The following is a 21,370-nucleotide window of genomic DNA, read 5'->3' as shown; positions in this document are numbered from 1 at the left end:
TATTTGGTCCTTTCACATCCCCAGGGACGTTCCAATGCTCTTCACAGCCAATGAATTACTTTTGAAGCATAGTTGCTGTTGTTCTGCAGGCAAACACGGCAGCCGATTTGTGTACAGCAAGGTCCCACAAACAGCAAATGAGATAAAGGACCAGATATTTGTCTTTTTGTTGTTGGTTGAGGGTAAAAATATTGGCCAGGTCCCTGGGCGATCTCCCCAGCACTTCAAATATTCAAGGGATCTTTTACGTCCGCCAGAACAGGCTGATGGGGCCTTGGTTTTATGTCTCATCAAATGGATGACACCTCCAACGTAGCAGCACTCAGTGCTGCATTGGAGTGACCATCTAGACTTTGTGCTCAAATTCTGAAGTAGGGTTTTAATTTGCTCCCTCCTGACTAAGCTGACTCTGTGGAAACAGGAATGTAATATATTGTGTGGCTGAATCTAATAATACATTCAACTATAATCTGTGATGCTCTGTTATCTTGAGAGCTAATTTAATTAGTCCACAATATGACTCATGGAGCATTTATTTTTAATCAAGGTGCTTTCAGGATCCATGCACTGCTAATACAGGGTGTGACGATCACAGGCATCTTTCCAGTCTCGAGATCAGATGACAGGAACTGTCAAAGCTTCTGTCTGGCGAGCTTATGACATTATGTGTCGCCCTCAGTTGGGTCATTGAGTGGTCACACACTTTCACCCATCCTATGTCTCTGATAGTGGCTTTCTGCTGCTCAGCTGTTGGTTACCACTCAATAGAGTTGCAGTAATAGCATCATAAGAATTCTTGGGAACAGGGAAAAGCCATTTAGCCGAACAAGCCAATCTTTTTTTTCCTCCCTTTATCTTTAATAGTCTCCCCACCTACCCTCTCCTGAAGGTGCTATCTTCTTTCTGGGGTACAGTCCTATAGGTACTGAATACCTTCCTGTGTGAATACCTTCCTGAATACCTTCAAGTGCTGTGTGCATGTGTGTATATATATATATATATATATGTATATATATAATGTGTGTGTGTATGTTTATGCATGTGTCTGACAGGGCCCAATGACCTGTCCTCAGGAGCAGGGACCTTATTTTATTTTCCCCACTCCTTCCTAACTCACAGGTACTGAGGCCAATTGTAGCACCACCCAGAGTTGAGATCAGTTAACTCAGCACAGAACTGGAATCAAACCTTCGACCTTCTCTGGTTCTTTGAGGAGTGTAGAAGAGCATGCCAGGAGCAGCACCAGGCGTACCTAAAAATGAGGTGCCAACCTGGTGAAGCTACAACTCAGGACTACGTGCATGCTAAACAGCAGAAGCAACATGCTATAGACAGAGCTAAGCGATTCCACAACCAACGGATCAGATCAAAGCTCTGCAGTCCTGCCACATCCAGTCGTGAATGGTGGTGGACAATTAAACAACTAACGGGAGGAGGAGGCTCTGTAAACATCCCCATCCTCAATGATGGTAGAGTCCAGCACGTGAGTGCAAAAGACAAGGCTGAAGTGTTTGCAACCATCTTCAGCCAGAAGTGCCGAATGGATGATACATCTCGGCCTCCTCCCGATATCCCCACCATCACAGAAACCAGTCTTCAGCCAATTCGATTCACTCCACGTGATATCAAGAAATGGCTGAGTGCACTGGATACAGTAAAGGCTATGGGCCCCGACAACATCCCGGCTGTAGTGCTGAAGACTTGTGCTCCAGAACTAGCTCCGCCTCCAGCCAAGCTGTTCCAGCATAGCTACAACACTGGCATCTATCCGACAATGTGGAAAATTGCCCAGGTACGTCCTGTCCACAAAAAGCAGGACAAATCCAATCCAGCCAATTACCGCCCCATCAGTCTATACTCAATCATCAGGAAAGTGATGGAAGGTGTCGTCGACATTGCTATCAAGCGGCACTTACTCACCAATAACCTGCTCACCGATGCTCAGTTTGGGTTCCGCCAGGACCACTCGGTTCCAGACCTCATTACAGCCTTGGTCCAAACATGAACAAAAGAGCTGAATTCCAGAGGTGAGATGAGATTGACTGTCCTTGACATCAAGGCAGCATTTGACCGAGTGTGGCACCAAGGAGCCCTAGTAAAATTGAAGTCAATGGGAATCAGGGGGAAAACTCTCCAGTGGCTGGAGTCATACCTAGCACAAAGGAAGATGGTAGTGGTTTTTGGAGGCCAATCATCTCAGCCCCAGGACATTGCTGCAGGAGTTCCTCAGGCCAGTGTCCTAAGCCCAATCATCTTCAGCTGCTTCATCAATGACCTTCCCTCCATCATAAGGTCAGAAATGGGGATGGTCGCTGATGATTGCACAGTGTTCAGTTCCATTCGCAACCCCTCAAATAATGAAGCAGTCCGAGCCCGCATGCAGCAAGACCTGGATAACATCCAGGGTTGAATTCATAAGTGGCAAGTAACATTCGCGCCAGACAAGTGCCAGGCAATGACCATCTCCAACAAGAGAGAGTCTAACCACCTCCCCTTGACATTCAACGGCATTACCATCGCCGAATCTCCCACCATCAACATCCTGGGGTCACCATTGACCAGAAACTTAACTGGACCAGCCATATAAATACTGTGGCTACAAGAGCAGGTCAGAGGCTGGGTATTCTGCGGCGAGTGACTCACCTCCTGACTCTCCAAAGCCTTTCTACCATCTACATGGCACAAGTCAGGAGTGTGATGGAATACTCTCCACTTGCCTGGATGAGTGCAGCTCCAACAACACTTAAGAAGCTCAACACCATCCAGGACAAAGCAGCCCGCTTGATTGGCACCCCATCCACCACCCAAAACATTCACTCCCTTCACCACCGGTGCACGTGGCTGCAGTGCGTACTATCCACAGGATGCACTGCAGCAACTCGCCAAAGCTTCTTCGATAGCACCTCCCAAACCCGCGACCTCTACCACCTAGAAGGACAAGAGCAACAGGCACATGGGAACAACACCACCTGCACGTTCCCCTCCAAGTCACACACCATCCTGTTCCTTCATCGTTGCTAGGTCAAAATCCTGGAACTCCCTTCCTAACAGCACGGTGGGAGAACCTTCACCGCACTGACTGCAGCGGTTCAAGAAGGCGGCTCACCTTCTCAAGGGCAATTAGGGGTGGGCAATAAATGCTGGCTTCACCAGCGACGCCCACATCCCATGGACGAATAAAAAGAAAAGACCCACATGGCTAAACTACTTACTATCTTAAGGCACCGGAGAAGCTGCTGCAGGTTTAATGCACTGTGTGGAATAACCTAAAGTGGGGAGAGTGGAAGGAATGTACAGTGCGAATGTACAGGGAGGGACCTGATTTTTAATCTTTGAGCACCAACATTGCATCAGTCACCTGTACATTGTACTCCAGGTCACTGTCGACTGTGTCAGAAGGAATGATGAGTTTGTTTGCCAGCAATTGCTGCAATGGAAAGTGCAGAGGGTCGGTGTCTTGTGCCCTTGAGCTTTTATTCTTCCCCATCCATGGTTATTTAAAATAAAATATTATTTGTGCTCCATTCTTCAGGTGTTCCCTGAGTCACACACTACCCCACCCCCACTCCAGCTGACAGATTGAGCAAAGCAGCCTACACTTTGACCTCCAGCATTTTGTGTCTCCAACCAAATACTGACTCAAATGGCTCAGTGGATTGCACTCTCGCCTCTGAGTCATGAAGGTTGTGGGTTCAAGTCCCACTCCAAAGACTTGAGCACAAAATCTAGACTGACACTCCAGTGCAGCATTGAGGGATTGCTGCACTGTCGGAGGTGCCGTCTTTCGGTGAAGACGTTAAACCAAGGCCCCATCTGCCCTCTCAGGTTGACGTGAAAGATCCCATGACACTATTTCGAAGAAGAAGAAACTTGGAAGTGTAGTAAACAGTGAAGAGGTTAGTAATAGACCTCAAGAGGACATAGTCAGGCTGGTGGAATGGGTGGACTCAAGGCAGATGAAATTTAACGCAGAGAAGTGCGAAGTGATACATTTTGGCAGGAAGAACGAGGAGAGGCAATATAAATTAAATGGTACAATTCCAAAGGGGGTGCAGGAACAGAGAGACCTGGGGGTATATGTGCACAAATCTTAGAAGGTGGCAGGACACGTTGAGAAAGTGAATAAAAAAGCATACATTATCCTGGGCTTTATAAATGGAGGCATAGAGTACAAAAGCAAGGAAGTTATGTTGAACCTTTATAAAACACTGGTTCGGCCACAACTGGAGTATTGTGTCCAATTCTGGACACTGCACTTTAGAAAGGATGTGAAGGCTTAGAGAGGCTGCAGAAAAGATTTACTAGAATGGGTCCAGGAATGAGGGACTTCAGTTACGTGGATAGACTGGAGAAGCTGGGGTTATTCTCTTTCGAATGGAGAAGGTTAAGAGGAGATTTGATAGAAGTGTTCAATATTATGAAAGTTTAGATAAAGTAAATAAAGAGAAACTGTTCTCATTGGCGGGAAGGGTCGAGAACCAGAGAACACAGATTTAAGGTGATTGGCAAAAGAACCAAAGGCGACATGAGGAAAAACTTTTTTACGCAGCGAGTTGTGATGATCTGGAATGCGCTGCCTGAAAGGGTGGTGGAAGCAGATTCAATCGTGGCTTTCAAAAAGGAATTGGATAAATACTTGAAGGGAAATAATTGGCAGGGCTACGGGGATAAGGCGGGGGAGTGGGACTATCTGGATTGCTCTTACAAAGAGCCGGCACAGGCTCGATGTGCCGAAGGGCCTCTTTCTCTGCTGTAACCATTCTATGATTCTAAGAGCAAGGGAGTTCTCCCCGGTGTCCTGACTAATATTTATTCCTCAACCAACATCACTAATACAAATTACATGGTCATTTATTTCATTGCTGTTTGTGGGAGCTTGCTGTCCTCTAATTGACTTCAGCGTTTACTACATTACAACAGTGACTACGCTTCATCAGTGTACTTCGTTGGCTGTGAAGGGCTTTCGGACGTCCCTGAGGCCATGAAAGGTTCAATAGAAATGCAAGTTTTCTTTTCTGGCTCGCCTCACTTTCCTTCCACTTAAAGCTCTGACCTGGATCTAGCCTACTGGAGACTCGGGCAGTAATCAATGCTTTTTTATTCCATTCTGTCCCTTCATTTTGCTCCCCCTCTCTTCTGAAAGCTAAGATTCCACAGGTGCCTCACCCATATGGGCAGGGAATTAACCTGTATCTTTAATTAATGAATCCGCGTTTCTCCAAATTCTGGCCTCTTGTGCATCCCTGATTTCCTTCACTCCACCATTGGCGGCCGGGCCTTCAGCTGCCTAGGCCCTAAGCTCTGGATTTCCCTCCCTAAACCTCTCCGCCTCTCCGCCTCTCCACCTCTCTTTTACCCTTTAAGACGCTCCTTAAAAGCTACCCCTTTGACCAAGCTTTTGGTCACCTGTCCTGACGTCTCCTTATGTGGTTCGGTGTCAAATTTTGTTTGATAATTGCTCCTGTGAGGCACCTTGGGAAGTTTTAGTACATTAAAGATGCTATAAAAATGTAAGTTGTTGTAGAAGGGGCTCACACCCAAAGCCAATCCTGTTTTCAACAGTCATCCACCCGCACATGGACTTCCAGCAAGTGGGGGGTGGGGGGGTTCACTGGATAATGTTCAGGAGCGGGCACCCTGGCTAATTTCCCGCTCCCTAGCCCAGAGGCACTGAGGCCAATTGTGACTGCCTTATCGTTGTCCCAGCTGAGATCAGCTCACCCAGCACAGATTGGGGATTGAACCTGGGACCTTTTGCTCTGTATGGGTTTGTGTTCCCCTGAACCGTGCCTCCACCTACAGGGAGGGGAAGCTCATTTATAATTGTTTTTTTTGGACATGATTTTCTCCCCTCCCCCTTTGCCAGGGCTCATATTTCTTGGTTGAGCAGGAAGTGTTTTTAACATTTGATGATCAGCATTCCACTCATTCGAGAGAGTTCAGCCCACGCTCAGCTTGAATCTCTCTGTCCTGCCTCACAGTCTCAGTTTAATTCTGGTCCATCATGTTGTGTGCCTGAGAGTTGGAGGCTGCATTAGCCAATCTGTGAGATGGTGGGTATTGAGGATCAGTGCGTCCTGTGGTTTACTGGCAAATAAACCATGGGTCCAATCACTCCTGACTGGCGTCCGCACGGACCTAATTTATGGAGTGGCTTATTCCTGCATGTATCAGCCGTGGATCGCACTCTCTCCTCTGAGTCAGAAGGTCGTGGGTTCAAGTCCCACTCCAGAGACTTGAGCACAAAATCCAGGCTGACACTCCAGTCCCAGTACTGAGGGAGTGCTGCACTGTCAGAGGTGCCGTCTTTCGCATGCGACGTTAAACCGAGGTCCCGTCTGCCCTCTCAGGTGGACGTAAAAGATCCTATGGCCACTATTTCAAAGAGGAGCAGGGGAAATGCAGCAGCCAATTTGCGGACAACAAGGTCCCACAAACAGCAATGTGTTAAATGACCAGATAATCTGTTCTTGGTGGCGTTGGTTGAGGGAGGAATAATGGCCAGCATTTCGAGGAGAACTCCCCTGTCCTTCTTCAAACAGTGCGGTTGGAACTTTTACGTCCACCTGAGAGGGCAGTCAGGACCTCGGTTTAACATCTCACCCGAAAGACGACACCTCCAATAGTGCTGCACCCCCCTCAGTACTGTGTTGGGAGTATCAGCCTGGATTATGTGCTCAAGCCTCAGGAGTGAGGCTTGAACCCACAAACTTCTGACTCAGAGGCGAGAGTGCTACCTACTGAACCAAGGCTGACACACGCATATGACCGTAATGGTTCTTCGGTTACATGCAACATCCTCAGCCTTTTTTTATATTGAGAAACCCAGGTGAAGGGCCAGGATAAAAGATGTAAAGAGGAAGAGGGAAGACTGGACTCTGCAAGAGGTCCAGTCCAAGTTTGCAAGATGTTTCTGAAGGCTCTGCCCAAATTGAAAGCAGTTTTTGTTGCCGCTATTCTCGTTTGCTGAAGGCCCTGACTCTGGCTGAGGTACAGCTCCATGAGGATAAGTTGCTCTCTGGTACCAGTTCTTCATGTGTCAACTCAGACCTGAATGTTGGCAAGCTTTTTGACCATGTAGGATTGCATTGTGTGTGTCTCTGGCTCTGAGTGTGTGTGTGTGTGTGTGTGTGTGTGTGTTATTAGTAGAATTTATTTTGTTGAGGGTTGTTGTGACATGAAATGTCTGACCAGAAATAGTGGGGAAGCAGAATCTAGAATAGGTTTTAAAAAGGAAGTGAATAAATATTTGAAAAAGAAAAATTAAGAGTATGAGGAAAGAGCAGGAGAATGGGATTAGCTCTTTCAGAGAGGCGCTATGGGCTGAATGCCCCCTTTCTGTGCTGCAAAGTTCTATGATTTGTGTTTATTCTCAGTAATAGATTCCAGTGCATTGTAAATGCTTTGTAAATATTCTAAGGGACTATGTGGACTATAAAATGTTGCTGAAGGAGATGTTCCTAACTGTGTTGGAATCGGCTGTGGTGACCTTTTTTCCCCATGTGCTGATTACGTAATGCATTTCTTAAGAGGGACTTTTTTCTCTTTTTGCAGGAGAGGCCTCAATCCCCCTCACCGAGTGAAGTCCATCTCCATGACAACCTTTACTGAACAGGAAATTGAATTCCTTCAGTCGCATGGCAATGAGGTGAGTTAGGAACATGGTGGGAGATCTTTGTGTGTACGTGAGCCGGGGGGCGGGGGGCGGTAGAATTGGGATCATTAAAGGCAGAGGAACACTCAAGGGTATGACCAGCAGTTTTTGTAACACTTCCCATGCTGTGAGAACTGTTGTACAGTGCTGTGCCTTGCCACACAATCAGGAGTTTATCAACACCCCCTGGACTATGGAAGGGAAGAATCTGCCATAGTTCTGACTCCAGATCGCTATCCAGTTCTCAGACATCAGCTGAGGACAGGTAGACCTCGGCCATAAAGCACAGGTTGATACTGATACGATGTAAAAGTGCCTTCGGTCTCCCTGCTGCAATTTTTCCCTCCCCCTCTTCTGAAGGTGGTGGTGGACTTTTGTCGGGGTACAGTTCCACAGGCACCAGCGCCTTCTGATACCTCACCCAAGTGGCAATCTTTATGCGTGAGTTGGAGAAAATAACTCACCTGTCCTAGCAGAAGACCCTCTGCTGGAACAGTAACCATGGGAGGTGTTCAATAAAAGAATTTAGCTTAATAGAGGACCAGTATATATCTCTAAGGGGCAAGAGCTCCACTTATCAAATAAAACAGCCATGGTCGACAAAAGAGGTGAGAGATAACCTGAAGCTAAAGGAAAGAGCATACAAAAGTGCAAAGAATAGCATAGATCCAGGGCACTGAGAGAGATATAAAGAACAGCAAAGGTAGACAAAAAAGATAGTAAGAGCTGCAAAAAGGGAATACAAAAAGAAACTTGCGAGGGATATCAAGATTAACACAAGTTTTTACAAGGAAGGAAAAGGATAGTCAAGGGTAATGTGGGCCTATTAAAAATAGATGCGGGTAATATTGCAAATGAAAATAAAATGCCAGACTTGTTGAATAATTACTTTATGTCGGCCTTCACAGTAGAGGAAGAGGATAATATACTTCCAGGGAAACTAGTAATGAATCAAGGACTGGAACTCACTAAAGTTAACATAAGCAAGAAAACAGTATTAGAAAAAAATAATGGCACTAAAGACTGACAAATCCCCAGGACCTGATGGTTTCCACCCAAGGGGTTTAAAGGAAGTAGGTGAGGAAATTGCAGATACTTTAGCCATAATCTTCCAAAGCTCTCTCGATTCAGGAATTGTCCCTTTAGATTGGAAATTGCAAATGTAATTCCATTATTTAAGAAAGGTGAGAGAGAGAAACCAGGAAATTATAGACATGTTCGTCTAACATCTGTTGTGGGGAAATTATTGGAAACTATAATTAAGGACAGCGTGACTGAGCACTTAGAGAGATTTGAGCTGGTTAGAGAGAGGCAACATGGATTTGTAAAGGGTAGGTCATGTCTAACAGACCTAATTGAATTTTTTGAGGCAGTAACTAAAGTAGACAGGGGAATGTCTATTGATGTAGTTTATACGGACTTCCAGAGGCATTCAATAAGGTTTCACATTAGAGAGTGTTAGCTAAAATGACAGCTCATGGAATTGAAGGCAAATTATTGACCTGGCTAGGAGATTGGTTAGACGGTAGAAGTCAGAGGGTAGGGATAATGGATATGTACTCTAATTGGAAGGAAGTGATTAGTGGTGTACCACAAGGATCTGTGCTGGAGCCTCAACTATTCACTATACTTATTAGTGACTTAGATAACACAATAGAGAGCCATGTATCCAAGTTTGCCGTGACACAAAGATTGGTGGCATAGTAAGTAGTGTAGGCAGCAGCATAAAATTACAAAGAGACATTTAGATTAAGTGAGTGAGCAAAACTGTGGCAAATAGATTTCAATGCAGGTAAGTGTGAGGTCATCCATTTTGGACCAAAAAAGGATAGATCTCAGAGTTTTTTTAAATGGTGAAAAGCTGGGAACAGTGGAGGTCCAAAGAGATTTAGGGGTCCATGTATACAGATCACTAAAATGTAGTAGTCATGTTCAAAAAATTAACATAAAGGCTAATGGAATGTTAGCCTTTACAACTAGAGGGCTAGATTAGAAAGCAGAAGAAGTTTTGCTACAGTTATACAAATCCCTGGTTAGACCACATCTGGAATACTGTGTATAGTTCTGGGAACCGCACCTTAGAAAGGATATATTGGCCTTGGAAGGAGAATGGTGCAGATTCACCAGAATGTTACCATGGCTTCAAGTGTTAGATTATGACATAAACTAGGCTTCTATTTCCTGGAATACAGAAGGTTAAGGGGTGACTTGATTGAGGTTTTTAGGGTTTTGAAAGGAATTGATAGGGCAGATAGAAAGAAACTTTTTCTGCTGGTGGGAGGAGTCTAGGACAAGGGGATGTAACCTTAAAAACAAAGCCAGGCCATTCAGGAGAGAAGTTAGGAAACACTTCTTCACACAAAAAGCAGTAGCTGCTCAATTAATAATTTTAAATCTGAGATTGATAGATTTTTTTCTAGTCAGGGGTATTAAGGGATATGGAGCCAAGGCGGGTGGATGGAGTAAAGATACAGATCAGCCATGATCTCACTGAATTGCGGAACAGGCTCGAGAGGTTGAAGGGCCTACTCCTCCTCTTCCTATGTAACCGCAAACAAATGGCTTCCATGTGCTGCCTTGCTTTCATTGACACTTGTATCATAAGAATTCCAAAAAATGAATCCGGTATTATTCTCAAATAATGCATAACTTGGTTAGCAGAGATCAAAGGGCTACTGAGGCGTCAAACCATATGAACTGACTTCGCAAAACAGGCTACAGAAATGATGCCTAGAGAATCGGTGGAAATCCATTTAAAAAGAAATCCTGTCAGGGTTTGGAATTTGCCTCCTTCACATTGTCAACTAGAGACAACAACTTTCTTTAGCACCTTTAACACAATAAAACACCCCAGCCATTTCACAGTGAGTGCGGGCACTGAGCGGAAGAGTTAGGAGAATGCATTGTTGAAATGATAGGTTTGAGGAGGCTTTTAAGGGTGGGGAGTGAGGTGAAGAGGATTAGGGAGGGAGTTCCAGAGAGTAGGACCCAGACAGCAGACGGCTCCACCATCAACAGAGGAGCGGCAGGAGGGAGGGAGGGATGTACAGGAGGCTGAAAACAAAGGGCTGTAGGACGCAGGCTAAGATGTGGAGCTGGAGGGGCAGCTTGGGCAAGGATAGTGAATTCATCGGGTTGGGATACAGTGGTAGCCTGGGCACCGCACCTCAGGAAATATATAATGGCCTTGGAGGGGATGCAGTGCAGATTTATCAGAATGATACCTGTGCTAAAAGGGTTAAATTATGAGGACAGGTTGCATAGACTAGGCTTGTATTCCCTTGAATATAGAAGATTAAGGGATGATCTAATTGAGGTGTTTAAGATGATTAAAGGATTTGATTGGGTGGATGGAGAGAAAGTATTTCCTCTGATGGGGGGAGTCCTGAACAAAGGGGCATAACCTTAAAATTAGAGCTAGGCCGTTCAGGGGTGATGCCAGGAGGTAGTTCTTCACACAAAGGGTAGTGGAAATCTGGAAAGCTCTCCCCCAAAAAGTTGTTGAGGCTGGGGGTCAATTGAAAATTTCACAACTGAGATTGATAGATTTTTGTTAGGCAAGGGTATTAAGGGTTACGGAACCAAGGTGGTTAGATGGAGTTAAGGTACAAATGAGCCATGATCTAATTGAATGGCGAAACAGGCTTGAGGGGCTGAATGGCTTCATCCGGTTCCTATGTTGCTAAGTCAGTGAGAGCAGGAGTGATGGGCGAGCGAGATGGGATGAGGCGATAGAGTCTGCTGACGTTTCTGGAAGCACCACGCTGGTGCCACTGTAAATGAATGTCGAAGATCTGTCTTCAGATGACCTTATTGTTGCTGCATGCTCTCTGCGGGTCAAGTCATTTACACAAAAGGAGAACTAGGTATCTGCTATCAAGTGTACTCCTCTCAATATAAAAGCACTGTAACAGTGAGTTTTTTTTATTCGTTCATGGGATGTGGGCGTCGCTGGCTAGGCCGGCATTTATTGCCCATCCCTAATTGCCCTTGAGAAGGTGGTGGTGAGCCACCTTCATGAACCGTTGCAGTCCGTGTGGTGAAGGTTCTCCCACAGTGCTGCTGGGAAGGGAGTTCCAGGATTTTGACCCAGCGACGATGAAGGAACGGCGATATATTTCCAAGTCAGGATGGTGTATGACTTGGAGGGGAACGTGCAGGTGGTGTTGTTCCCATGTACCTGCTGCTCTTGTCCTTCTAGGTGGTAGAGGTCGCGGGTTTGGGAGGTGCTGTCGAAGAAGCCTTGGTGAGTTGCTGCAGTGCATCCTGTGGTTGGTACACACTGCAGCCACTGTGCGCCGGTGGTGAAGTGAGTGAATGTTTAGGTTGGTGGATGGGGTGAGGCACTGAGTCACAGACAGCCACCTCCTGAGTGAGCACAGGCAAACCCTGCAGCTAAAAGGAACCTACTTGGGTTACTTGCGATCAGTTGAGTTGTTATTTGACTCCATGGGTTAGGTATCGGGTTCTGTAAGTTTAGACCTGCAGTACAGTATCATGTTGTCCATTTGAGGGAGTAGGGAAAGGGCTCTTGCCAGTGTTGCATTTGAGCCTGTGGTTTTGATAGAACGTTAACTAGGAACCCGTCTGCCAAGCGATTTGTGGTGACGTTTGCTGACTTTAAATTCACTTCGCCAGTCTGCAGTGCAGCTCTGAAACTGTGGGCGTACTGTTGCTGCGTGTAGGTTTGGAGGTAGGAACAACTGTGTTGAACCACTCATCTGCAAGTTTTAATGTCAGATTTCATGCATTTGATTTTTCTTTATATTTCTCACTTGCAAGCACTTGGTCTTTGTTTTGAGCTAATAACATGAAGTCTTTGCATAAGTGAGATATAAACTCTTTGTTCACTTTTTAAAAAAAGTATTTGTCCTGGGGACACATTTATTGCCCATCCCCAGTTGCATGGTGAAGGTGTCAGTGGTGAGTTTTCTCCTTGAACCGCTGTAGTCCATGTGGTGATGGTGCTCCCACGATGGTGTTGGACCAGGAATTCCAGGATACTGACTCAGTGATGATGAAGAGATTTGTTGTGTTGTTTCTAGGTTTTCAGTTAAGCGCAACGTGCCACTAGTACTGTGAGAAACAATTAGCAAGTATAGAAAGAAAGACTTGCATTGATATCACACCTTTCACAACCTCAGGACTGCTCCAAAGTGCTTTACAGCCAATGAAGTATTTTTTGAAGTGTGATCAATGTTGTAATGTAGGAAGCACTGCAGCCAATTTGCACACAGCAAGGTCCCTCGAACAGCAATGTGATAAGGACCAGATAATCTGTTTTTTAGTGGTGTTAGTTGAGGGATAAATACTGTCCAGGACACCGGGGTTAACTCCCCTGCTCTTCTTCGAAATAGTGGTTGTGGAATCTTTTACGTCCACCTGAGAGGTGGATCTGAAAGTTTAGATTCTGTCCTTCCAATTTAGGTTGTGTCAGGAGAGTGTTTTGAAGTGTATGAACTAGGGTGTAGTACTGGTGGGCACAGGTTTGTCACTGGCCACGGGAACAGTTTGAGGTGATGGATTAAGAGGATCGCACAGGAAGCATAACCAGCAATATGAAAACATAACGGCTTTTCAGTGAAAATTTCCTTCAATGTTAAGTGCATTTAGTGATAACATTGGAACATCATGTCCCTGACCATGGTGTGTTCGCCTGAGTAATTGTTTATCTCCGTTCACTATTTTTAGCATCACATCAGTTCCAAGCTTTCCCCCTTCTGTTGGAACTCGCGTGAACTTATGCAACCTCGCCATTTATTTATTTTTTTGTCAATTACCTCTCATTTTCTTCAAACTCCACCCCCCCCCCCCCCCCCCCCCCAAACATCTTGTTGGTTCCTTGCTTGTTCCACAGCACCTGGTCCGAGGGCTGACGCGTAAGCCTTGGTGATAAGTCTCAACGGGATATTTGGCTGTAGGGGTCGCTGTGTAACGATGTGGACAAGGAACCCTCGCTGATATCCCCCCACCCACCCTTTCTAACCAACTTGCAGCGAGCCAACTGTAACAGCCCTATGACTGCCTTGCTTGAGAACAGATAAATCAACACAGATCTGGAAACAACTCTCGGAGCGGTGGGCATCATTTCTCACTTATATAGCAGCTTGAACAGAGCAAGGTGTTTCACGTGAGGGGAGGAGAAAAGGACGTAAGCAGGAGTTCGCAGAGTTAGGGCAGGTGACTGAAGGTGTTTTCGACGAGATTGGGTTTTGAGGCGACGTTTAGCGCGGGGGGGGTGGTGGGTTGTGGGCAGGCAGAGGAGTTGTGGGCAGGCAGAGGAGTTTTGCAAAAGGAATTCCAGATTGGTGGCTTAAAAACTCCGCCACTGATGGAGCATAGAGAGGAGGCCAGAGTTGGGCTGCTGGAAGTAATGAACTAGGACACAGAACTGGAGGGGGTTCCAGAGTTAGGGTAAGCCAAAGCTGCAGAGGGATTTGTTAATAAGGGCGAGGACTTTGAAGTCAATGCATTTACGGATAAGGAGGCAGTGATTGTCCACAAGGACGGGAGCGATGTAGAGATGAATATTTAGGGATTCTGGTTTAAGGTAAAAGTTAACGATTACACGATGTGCAAGAGAAAATTCTTAAACCGAAAAAATCCACTGAAAAATGCTCCTTTTTGTTAAAAGCAAAAAAAAAATCACCTTTTTATAAAATTCTGGGCCGTGTAAGGCATTTTCTGTCTGAGTACTCATTAGGCAGGTTACATGGGACCGGGGGGTAAGGTGGATGCAGTGAGCATTCTGTGAACAGAGACGTCATTATTTTAATGCTGGACAAAGCCAGTGGACTGCAAGCCCCATGTAGAGAACTTAGTACGGGGTAGGCTGTGGGTGACAGAGTTTTGAAGCAGTTGGAACTTTTGCAGCATCGAGTTTGGGAGGTCATTGAGGGGAAGCATTGGAGGAATGGAGCCTGGTGCTGACACAAACGTTAATCTGACCTGCACCACTGGTGGGAGTCAGGGAGGGATTGTTGTTGTTGTGGGGGGGGGAAGAGACATTACCCTGCCAGTAATCCACCCATATCTCGACCCTGCCTGGTTAGCATATGTGGTATTCTACTGTATGTTGACATATGTGATATTAGAGAAATATTTTTGTATTAGAGGAATAGTTACTATCAGAAAATTTAATTAGTATTTGAGTGTTTTGACTACCCATCCTTGTCTCCCTGTGCAGCTCAGGATGGGGCAAAGGATGGAATCTACGTCTCACCATTTTGTAACCCCATTCAATTCTGCACAAACATTAGTACAGATGAGAGAGGCCATTCAGCCCATTTAGCATGGAAACTATGACCCTCCCCTCTCCACTGAGCCATTGGGGCTGCTCCTGAGTGCGATTTCAGTGGAGGAAAGGAGAGGGATTGAGTCAAGGGGCAAGGTGCGGTCAGATAAACTGAGATCCCAGATCTGTCCAGCATCACTTGTGTCGTACGAGTTTTGCTCATCTAGCTTTGAAAGCTACCCCAACCCCTCTGTCCTCTCGACCTTCCACCCCATCTCCAACCTGCCCTTCCTTTCTAAGACCCTCATGAATGCCGCTGCCACCCAACTCTGTGCCACTCATTATTCGTGCCACTCATTATTCAAGCCCCTCCCGTCTGGATTCTGTCCTGCCCACAGCAACGGGACCAACTTGGTCAAAGTAACTGATAACCTCCTGCGTGACTGCAACCATTTCCCTCCTCGTCCTCCCAAAAATGGTCAAATGCTCTGTCCTCACTCTATCGATTTATAAATCTCACTCCTAATGTTTCCCCAATGCTGACGAGCGCTACTTTGTACCTTGAGAGTGACTTGGTTTTCTTTTTCTGCTGTGAAGCTGGAAAGCAGCCCAGTGTTTACTCAGTTAGTTTTGTTTGGCTGCAGTGCACACTTATTTTGCTGGCAGCACCAGGTTCAGTGAAGTCAGCCTGGCTGGGAAACGTGCACAGTGGTTGAACGATAGAAGCTTGCAGCACGGAAGGAGGCCATTCAGCCCATCATGCCTGTGCCGGCAATCCAAAATTAAATATCTCTTGCTCGCTCTCTTTTCCCCCTCTCTTTCCCCATATCCCTGTATGTTCCTGTGCTTCGAATGTTTATCTATTCTTCTCCTAAAAGCTGCATTCTTCTCTGTACATGCAAATCAATGTTTGCACCTTCTCCGCAGAGTGTGCCTCACTCTTCAAACACAGCTCCTGTTGTTTAATATTTTACATTGCCAAACCCGTCTTGCTAAATTCCATTTGAGATCATCACAGGCTTCACGGTGTTGTTCAGATGAATATTATGGGATTCTGGATTCCAGTTTAAAGTAAAGATAAACGCCCAGATGAAAATTTTTTTAAAAATCCACTGGAAAAATACTCCTTGTTGACACCAAAAAAGTAAATCACTTTTTAATGAAATAATGCGGTGGATTAAGGAATGTTCAGCCTGCGTGCTCATTGAGCAGGTTATGTGAGACTTGGTGTGAGGTTAATGCAATGAGCATTCGTTGAACAGATGGGAGTCAATGTCAACAATAACAACAACTTGCATTTATATAGTGCCTTTAATGTAGTAAAACGACTTTGGATACAAGCAGCAGAGTCTTGGATGAATGTTGTCATTTTGACACTGGACAAAACCAAAGTCTCGCCCCATGTACTTTCAAACACTTATTTGGCCAATTTGACTGGTTATTGGGAGCAATCCATTTATTTTCTTTCTCACTTCCTCTCCTAACTCGCGCCTCAATCCCACGATGCTGACTGCCCTCCAGTGCTTCGAGCAAGTGGCATTTCTTCATGCGAGTTGCCGGACTATTCGACCATGGTGGGTGGGGGGGGGGTTCAACCAAACCTGATCCTGCCTTGATATTCAAGTGTTTACCCTAAAAACTGATAATGGTGATATTGTAAATGAAAATAAGGAAATGGCGGACATGTTAAATAATTACTTCGCGTCACTATTGACAGTAGAGGAAGAGGATAGCATGCCGGACACTCCAAGGAAACTAATTTGGGACAGGGGCTCACCATAATTAATGTAAGCAAATTAACAGAAATGAAGAAAATAATGGCACTAAAGAGTGACAAACCCCCAGATGGTTTCTATCCCAGGGTTTTAAAGGAAGTAGGTGAGAACATTGCAGAAGCCTAACTATAATCTTCCAAAGTTCTCTCGATTCAGGAAGCCTTCCTTTAGATTGGAAAATTGTACATGTCACTCCGTAATTTAAGAAAGGTGAGAGAGGGAAACCAAGGAATTATAGATTACTTAGCCTAACATCTGTTGTCGGCAAATTACTAGAGTCTATAATTAAGGATAGAGTGACTGAACACTTCGAAAATTTTCAGCTGATCAGAGAGAGCCAGCGTGGATTGTAAAGGGTAGGTCATGCCTGATGAACCTGATTTTTAAAAAATTTTTTTTATTCGTTCACGGGATGTGGGCGTCGCTGGCAAGGCCGGCATTTATTGCCCATCCCTAATTGCCCTTGAGAAGGTGGTGGTGAACCGCTGCAGTCCGTGTGTTGACGGTTCTCCCACAGTGCTGTTAGGAAGGGAGTTCCAGGATTTTGACCCAGCGACAATGAAGGAACGGCGATATATTTCCAAGTCGGGATGGTGTGTGACTTGGAGGGGAACGTGCAGGTGGTGTTGTTCCCATGCGCCTGCTGCCCTTGTCCTTCTAGGTGGTAGAGGTCGCGGGTTTGGGAGGTGCTGTCGAAGAAGCCTTGGCGAGTTGCTGCAGTGCATCCTGTGGATGGTGCACACTGCAGCCACAGTGCGCTGGTGGTGAAGGGAGTGAATGTTTAGGGTGGTGGATGGGGTGCCAATCAAGCGGGCTGCTTTATCTTGGATGGTGTCGAGCTTCTTGAGTGTTGTTGGAGCTGCACTCATCCAGGCAAGTGGAGAGTATTCCATCACACTCCTGACTTGTGCCTTGTAGATGGTGGAAAGGCTTTGGGGAGTCAGGAGGTGAGTCACTTGCCGCAGAATACCCAGACTCTGACCTGCTCTCGTAGCCACAGTATTTATATGGCTGGTCCAGTTAAGTTTCTGGTCAATGGTGACCCCTAGGATGTTGATGGTGGGGGATTCGGCGATGGTAATGCCGTTGAATGTCAAGGGGAGGTGGTTAGACTCTCTCTTGTTGGAGATGGTCATTGCCTGGCACTTATCTGGCGCGAATGTTACTTGCCACTTATCAGCCCAAGCCTGGATGTTGTCCAGGTCTTGCTGCATGCGGGCTCAGACTGCTTCATTATCTGAGGGGTTGCGAATGGAACTGAACACTGTGCAGTCATCAGCGAACATCCCCATTTCTGACCTTATGATGGAGGGAAGGTCATTGATGAAGCAGCTGAAGATGGTTGGGCCTAGGACACTGCCCTGAGGAACTCCTGCAGCAATGCCCTGGGGCTGAGATGATTGAAGTAATGGACAGGGGAATGAGTATGGATGTTGTTTATATGGACTTCCAGAAGGCATTCGATAAAGTCCCTCATAAGAGACTGCTAGCTAAAGTTGAAGCTTATGGAATTGAGGGCAAGTTATTGACTTGGTTAGAAAATTGGCTGAGCGACAGGAGGCAGAGAGTAGGGATAATGGGCAGGTACTCAAATTGGCAGGATGTGATTAGTGGTGTCCCACAGGGATCTGTGTTGGGGCCTCAACTATTCACTTTATTTATTAACGACTTAGATGACGGGATAGAGAGCCACATATCCAAGTTTGCTGATGACATAAAGATAGGCAGCATTGTAAGCAGTGTAGATGGAAGTAAAAAATTGCAGAGAGATATTAATAGATTAAGTGAATGGGCAAAACTGTGGCAAATGGATTTCAATGTAGGCAAATGTGAGGTCATCCACTTTGGACCTAAAAAGGATAGATCAGAGTACTTTCTACAGGGTGAACAGCTCAAAACAATGGAGGTCCAAAGAGTCTTAGGGGTCCATGTACGTAGATCATTAAAATGTCATGGACAGGTACAGAAAATAATCAAAAAGGCTCATGGAATGCTGGCCTTCATATCTAGAGGACTAGAATACAAGGGGGTACAAGTTATGCTACAGCTATACAAAGGCCTGGTTAGAACCACACCTGGAGTTTTGTGTACAGATATGGGCATCGCACCGTAGGAAGGATATATAATGGCCTTGGAGGGAGTGCAACGTAGATTTATTAGAATGATTCCTGGACTCCAAGGGTTTAATTACGAGGAGAGATTACACAAACTAGGGTTGTATTCCCTGGAATTTAGAAGATTAAGGGGTGATTTGATTGAAGCTTTCACGAAATTAAGGAGAACTGATAGGGTAGATAGAAAGAAACTATTTCTGCTGGTTGGGGAATCTAGGACTAGGAGACTTAGCCTAAGAATTAGAGCCAGGACTTTCAGGAGTGAAGTTAGGAAACACTTCTTTCTACACGCAAAGGGTGGTAGAAGTTTGGAACACTCTTCTGCAAACGACAGTTGATGCTAGCTCAATTGTTAATTTTAAATCTGAGATCGATAGATTTTTGTTAACCAAAGGTGTTAAGGGATATGGGGCTACGGCGGGTATATGGAGTTAGGTCACAGATCAGCCATGATCTCGTGGAATGGCGGATCAGGCTCAAGGGGCAAAATGGTCTACTCCTGTTCCTATCTTCCTGAGTCCTATGTTCCAGCAGGGGCCAGTGTAAAGCAAATAAGAAGGGAATATCTGGCTGAATTTTCCCATCCCTACCCAAGGCTGCTGAGACCAGCTGCAGTCAAGTGCAAAAATCCTCAAATCCTAATGCTCTGTAGGAGCCAAAAGCAGATTTTACAATTAACAATTGCACTCCGCAAGTCAAAGGCGAGTTATTTACAGGACGTTGCTGCCCCCCATTTCAGGAAGGCTATGCTTGGCCGTCCTCTGACCGCTGTCATTCTCCTTCGTCTTACTATCCCGCAGAAACCTGCCATCTGCCAGACCCACTGACAAAATAGGCCGGTCCGTTTAGATCTGTCAGCAGATGGCAGGGGTGCCAACCATTTACCACCAGCTGCGCTCTTCCTGTTCCTCCAGCGCCTGATTTACCTAGCAATACCTGACTTCCAATCTATTTCTCCCAACACCCTGTAATGAGATATCACCTCCTTCTGCATTATTCACAACTTTCCAATGGAGTCTCGATACTCGAGCTGCGCACATTCAGCTCTGCAAAAAGCAGCCACATCAGCAGCTGCTACGTGCATTTATACCACACCATTAATGTAGTAATGTAGTCCTATGTCCTACATTACAACAGTGACTACACTTCAAAAGTACTTAATTGTCTGTGAAACACTTTGGGACATCCTAAAGTCATGAAAGACGCTGTATAAATGCAACTTTGTTTGTTCTTTTCCTTTCCTTTTCATTTCTTCTTCCTTTCTTCCTTCATCCCAAGGCATTTCACAGCAGAGAGTTGGGGGCCAAGCTGTGGTAGAACAGATGACCACTGCTATTTAGGAGTCTTTTTAAGAGGTAGGGAGATGGGCACTAAGGTGGAGAGGTTTAGGGAAGGACTTACAGAGGATAGGGGGGTTACACAGGAGGTCTAGTCGGAGGGCACAGGCTAGGATATCGGGCTGGGGGACATTAGAGGTAAGGTGGGGTGAGGCCACGGAAACCGTATATTTCATAGTGTTGGACGTTTGGTATCTGAAGGAATGGGGGGGGGGAAGAGGTAATCTTTTCCTCCTCCCCTGAAGGTGCTGACTTGAATCCTAACTCGCATTAAGTCCCGTTCACCCGTCACCATTGTGCTCACTGACTTACATTGGCTCCCGGTCCAGCAAGACCTCGATTTTAAAATTCTCATCCTTATTTTCAAATCCTACCATCGCCTCCCTATCTCTGTAATCTCCTGGACCCCTACAACCCTCTGAGCTCTCTGCTTTCCCCCAACTCTGACCTCTTGCGCATCTTAGATTTCCTTCTCTCCACCATTGGCGGCTGTGCCTTCAGCTGCCTAGGCCCTAAGCTCTGGAATTCCCTCCCTAAACCTCTCTGCCTCACCCTCCTACTCTAAATCGCTCCATAAAACCTACCTCTTTGCACAATCTGTTGGTCACCTGTCCTAATATCTCCTTATGTGGCTTGGTGTCAAATTTTGTTTGATATTCGCTCCTGTGAAGCGCCTTGGGGCGTTTTACTACGTTAAAGGCGCTATATAAATGCAAGTTGTTGTTCGGCTGCGGTACGGGAGATAGCTGCCTCCAATGTCCTGCCCAAGTGAGCACCTGAGATTGCGAGTGCAGGCAAGATTAAAAATCAAACTTTAACGAGGAAAGGTGGCCAATCAGACCCGCAAGTAAGAGCAGAAAGACTTGCACTTATTTAGCACCCGATCACATCCTCAGGACGTCCCAAAGGACTTCACAACCACTGAATTTCTTTGAAATGACTCTGGTGAGAGTGCCACCGTCTGAGCCATGGCTGACACCAAGAGCAGCTGATGGAAACACCCAACTCAGATAAAGGATTCATTCAGACAACTGTGTCTTCATTGCGGTGTCAAACTGCAGCAAGTGATATTCATTCACGAGAAAGTGATGCATAATATAACTAAATAATTATACATAGTGTGGCTAGGAGGTGCGGTTAGTTTGATGATGGGGTGGCGTCTCATGTACTAGAGAAGTCAGGAAAGATTGAGCCAGACTGCAATGGACCTGAATTAAAGCGCATACATTATTGAAAATGACACAGTATGGAGCTCT

General features: G+C 45.8%; 1 protein-coding gene across 4 annotated transcripts in view; it reads left to right on the top strand.

The window, feature by feature from the left end:
- LOC137302385 (arf-GAP domain and FG repeat-containing protein 1-like) overlaps positions 1–21,370 on the top strand; it is a 104,692-nt gene that overhangs the window by 8,189 nt on the left and 75,133 nt on the right. For all 4 annotated transcript variants that reach the window (XR_010958454.1, XM_067972014.1, XM_067972013.1 and 1 more), the window contains exon 2: positions 7,555–7,648. Coding sequence is in view for 3 of the 4 variants with exons in the window: in XM_067972014.1 (XP_067828115.1) it covers positions 7,555–7,648 (94 nt within the window). In the remaining variant the exon portion in view is untranslated. The remainder of the gene's footprint in view (positions 1–7,554; positions 7,649–21,370) is intronic.

Source organism: Heptranchias perlo, chromosome 35 (genome assembly GCF_035084215.1).
Source record: "Heptranchias perlo isolate sHepPer1 chromosome 35, sHepPer1.hap1, whole genome shotgun sequence".
NCBI lineage: Eukaryota > Metazoa > Chordata > Chondrichthyes > Hexanchiformes > Hexanchidae > Heptranchias > Heptranchias perlo.
The sequence above is the reverse complement of the archived record's forward strand: the minus strand, read 5'-3'. Positions and strand labels throughout refer to the sequence as shown.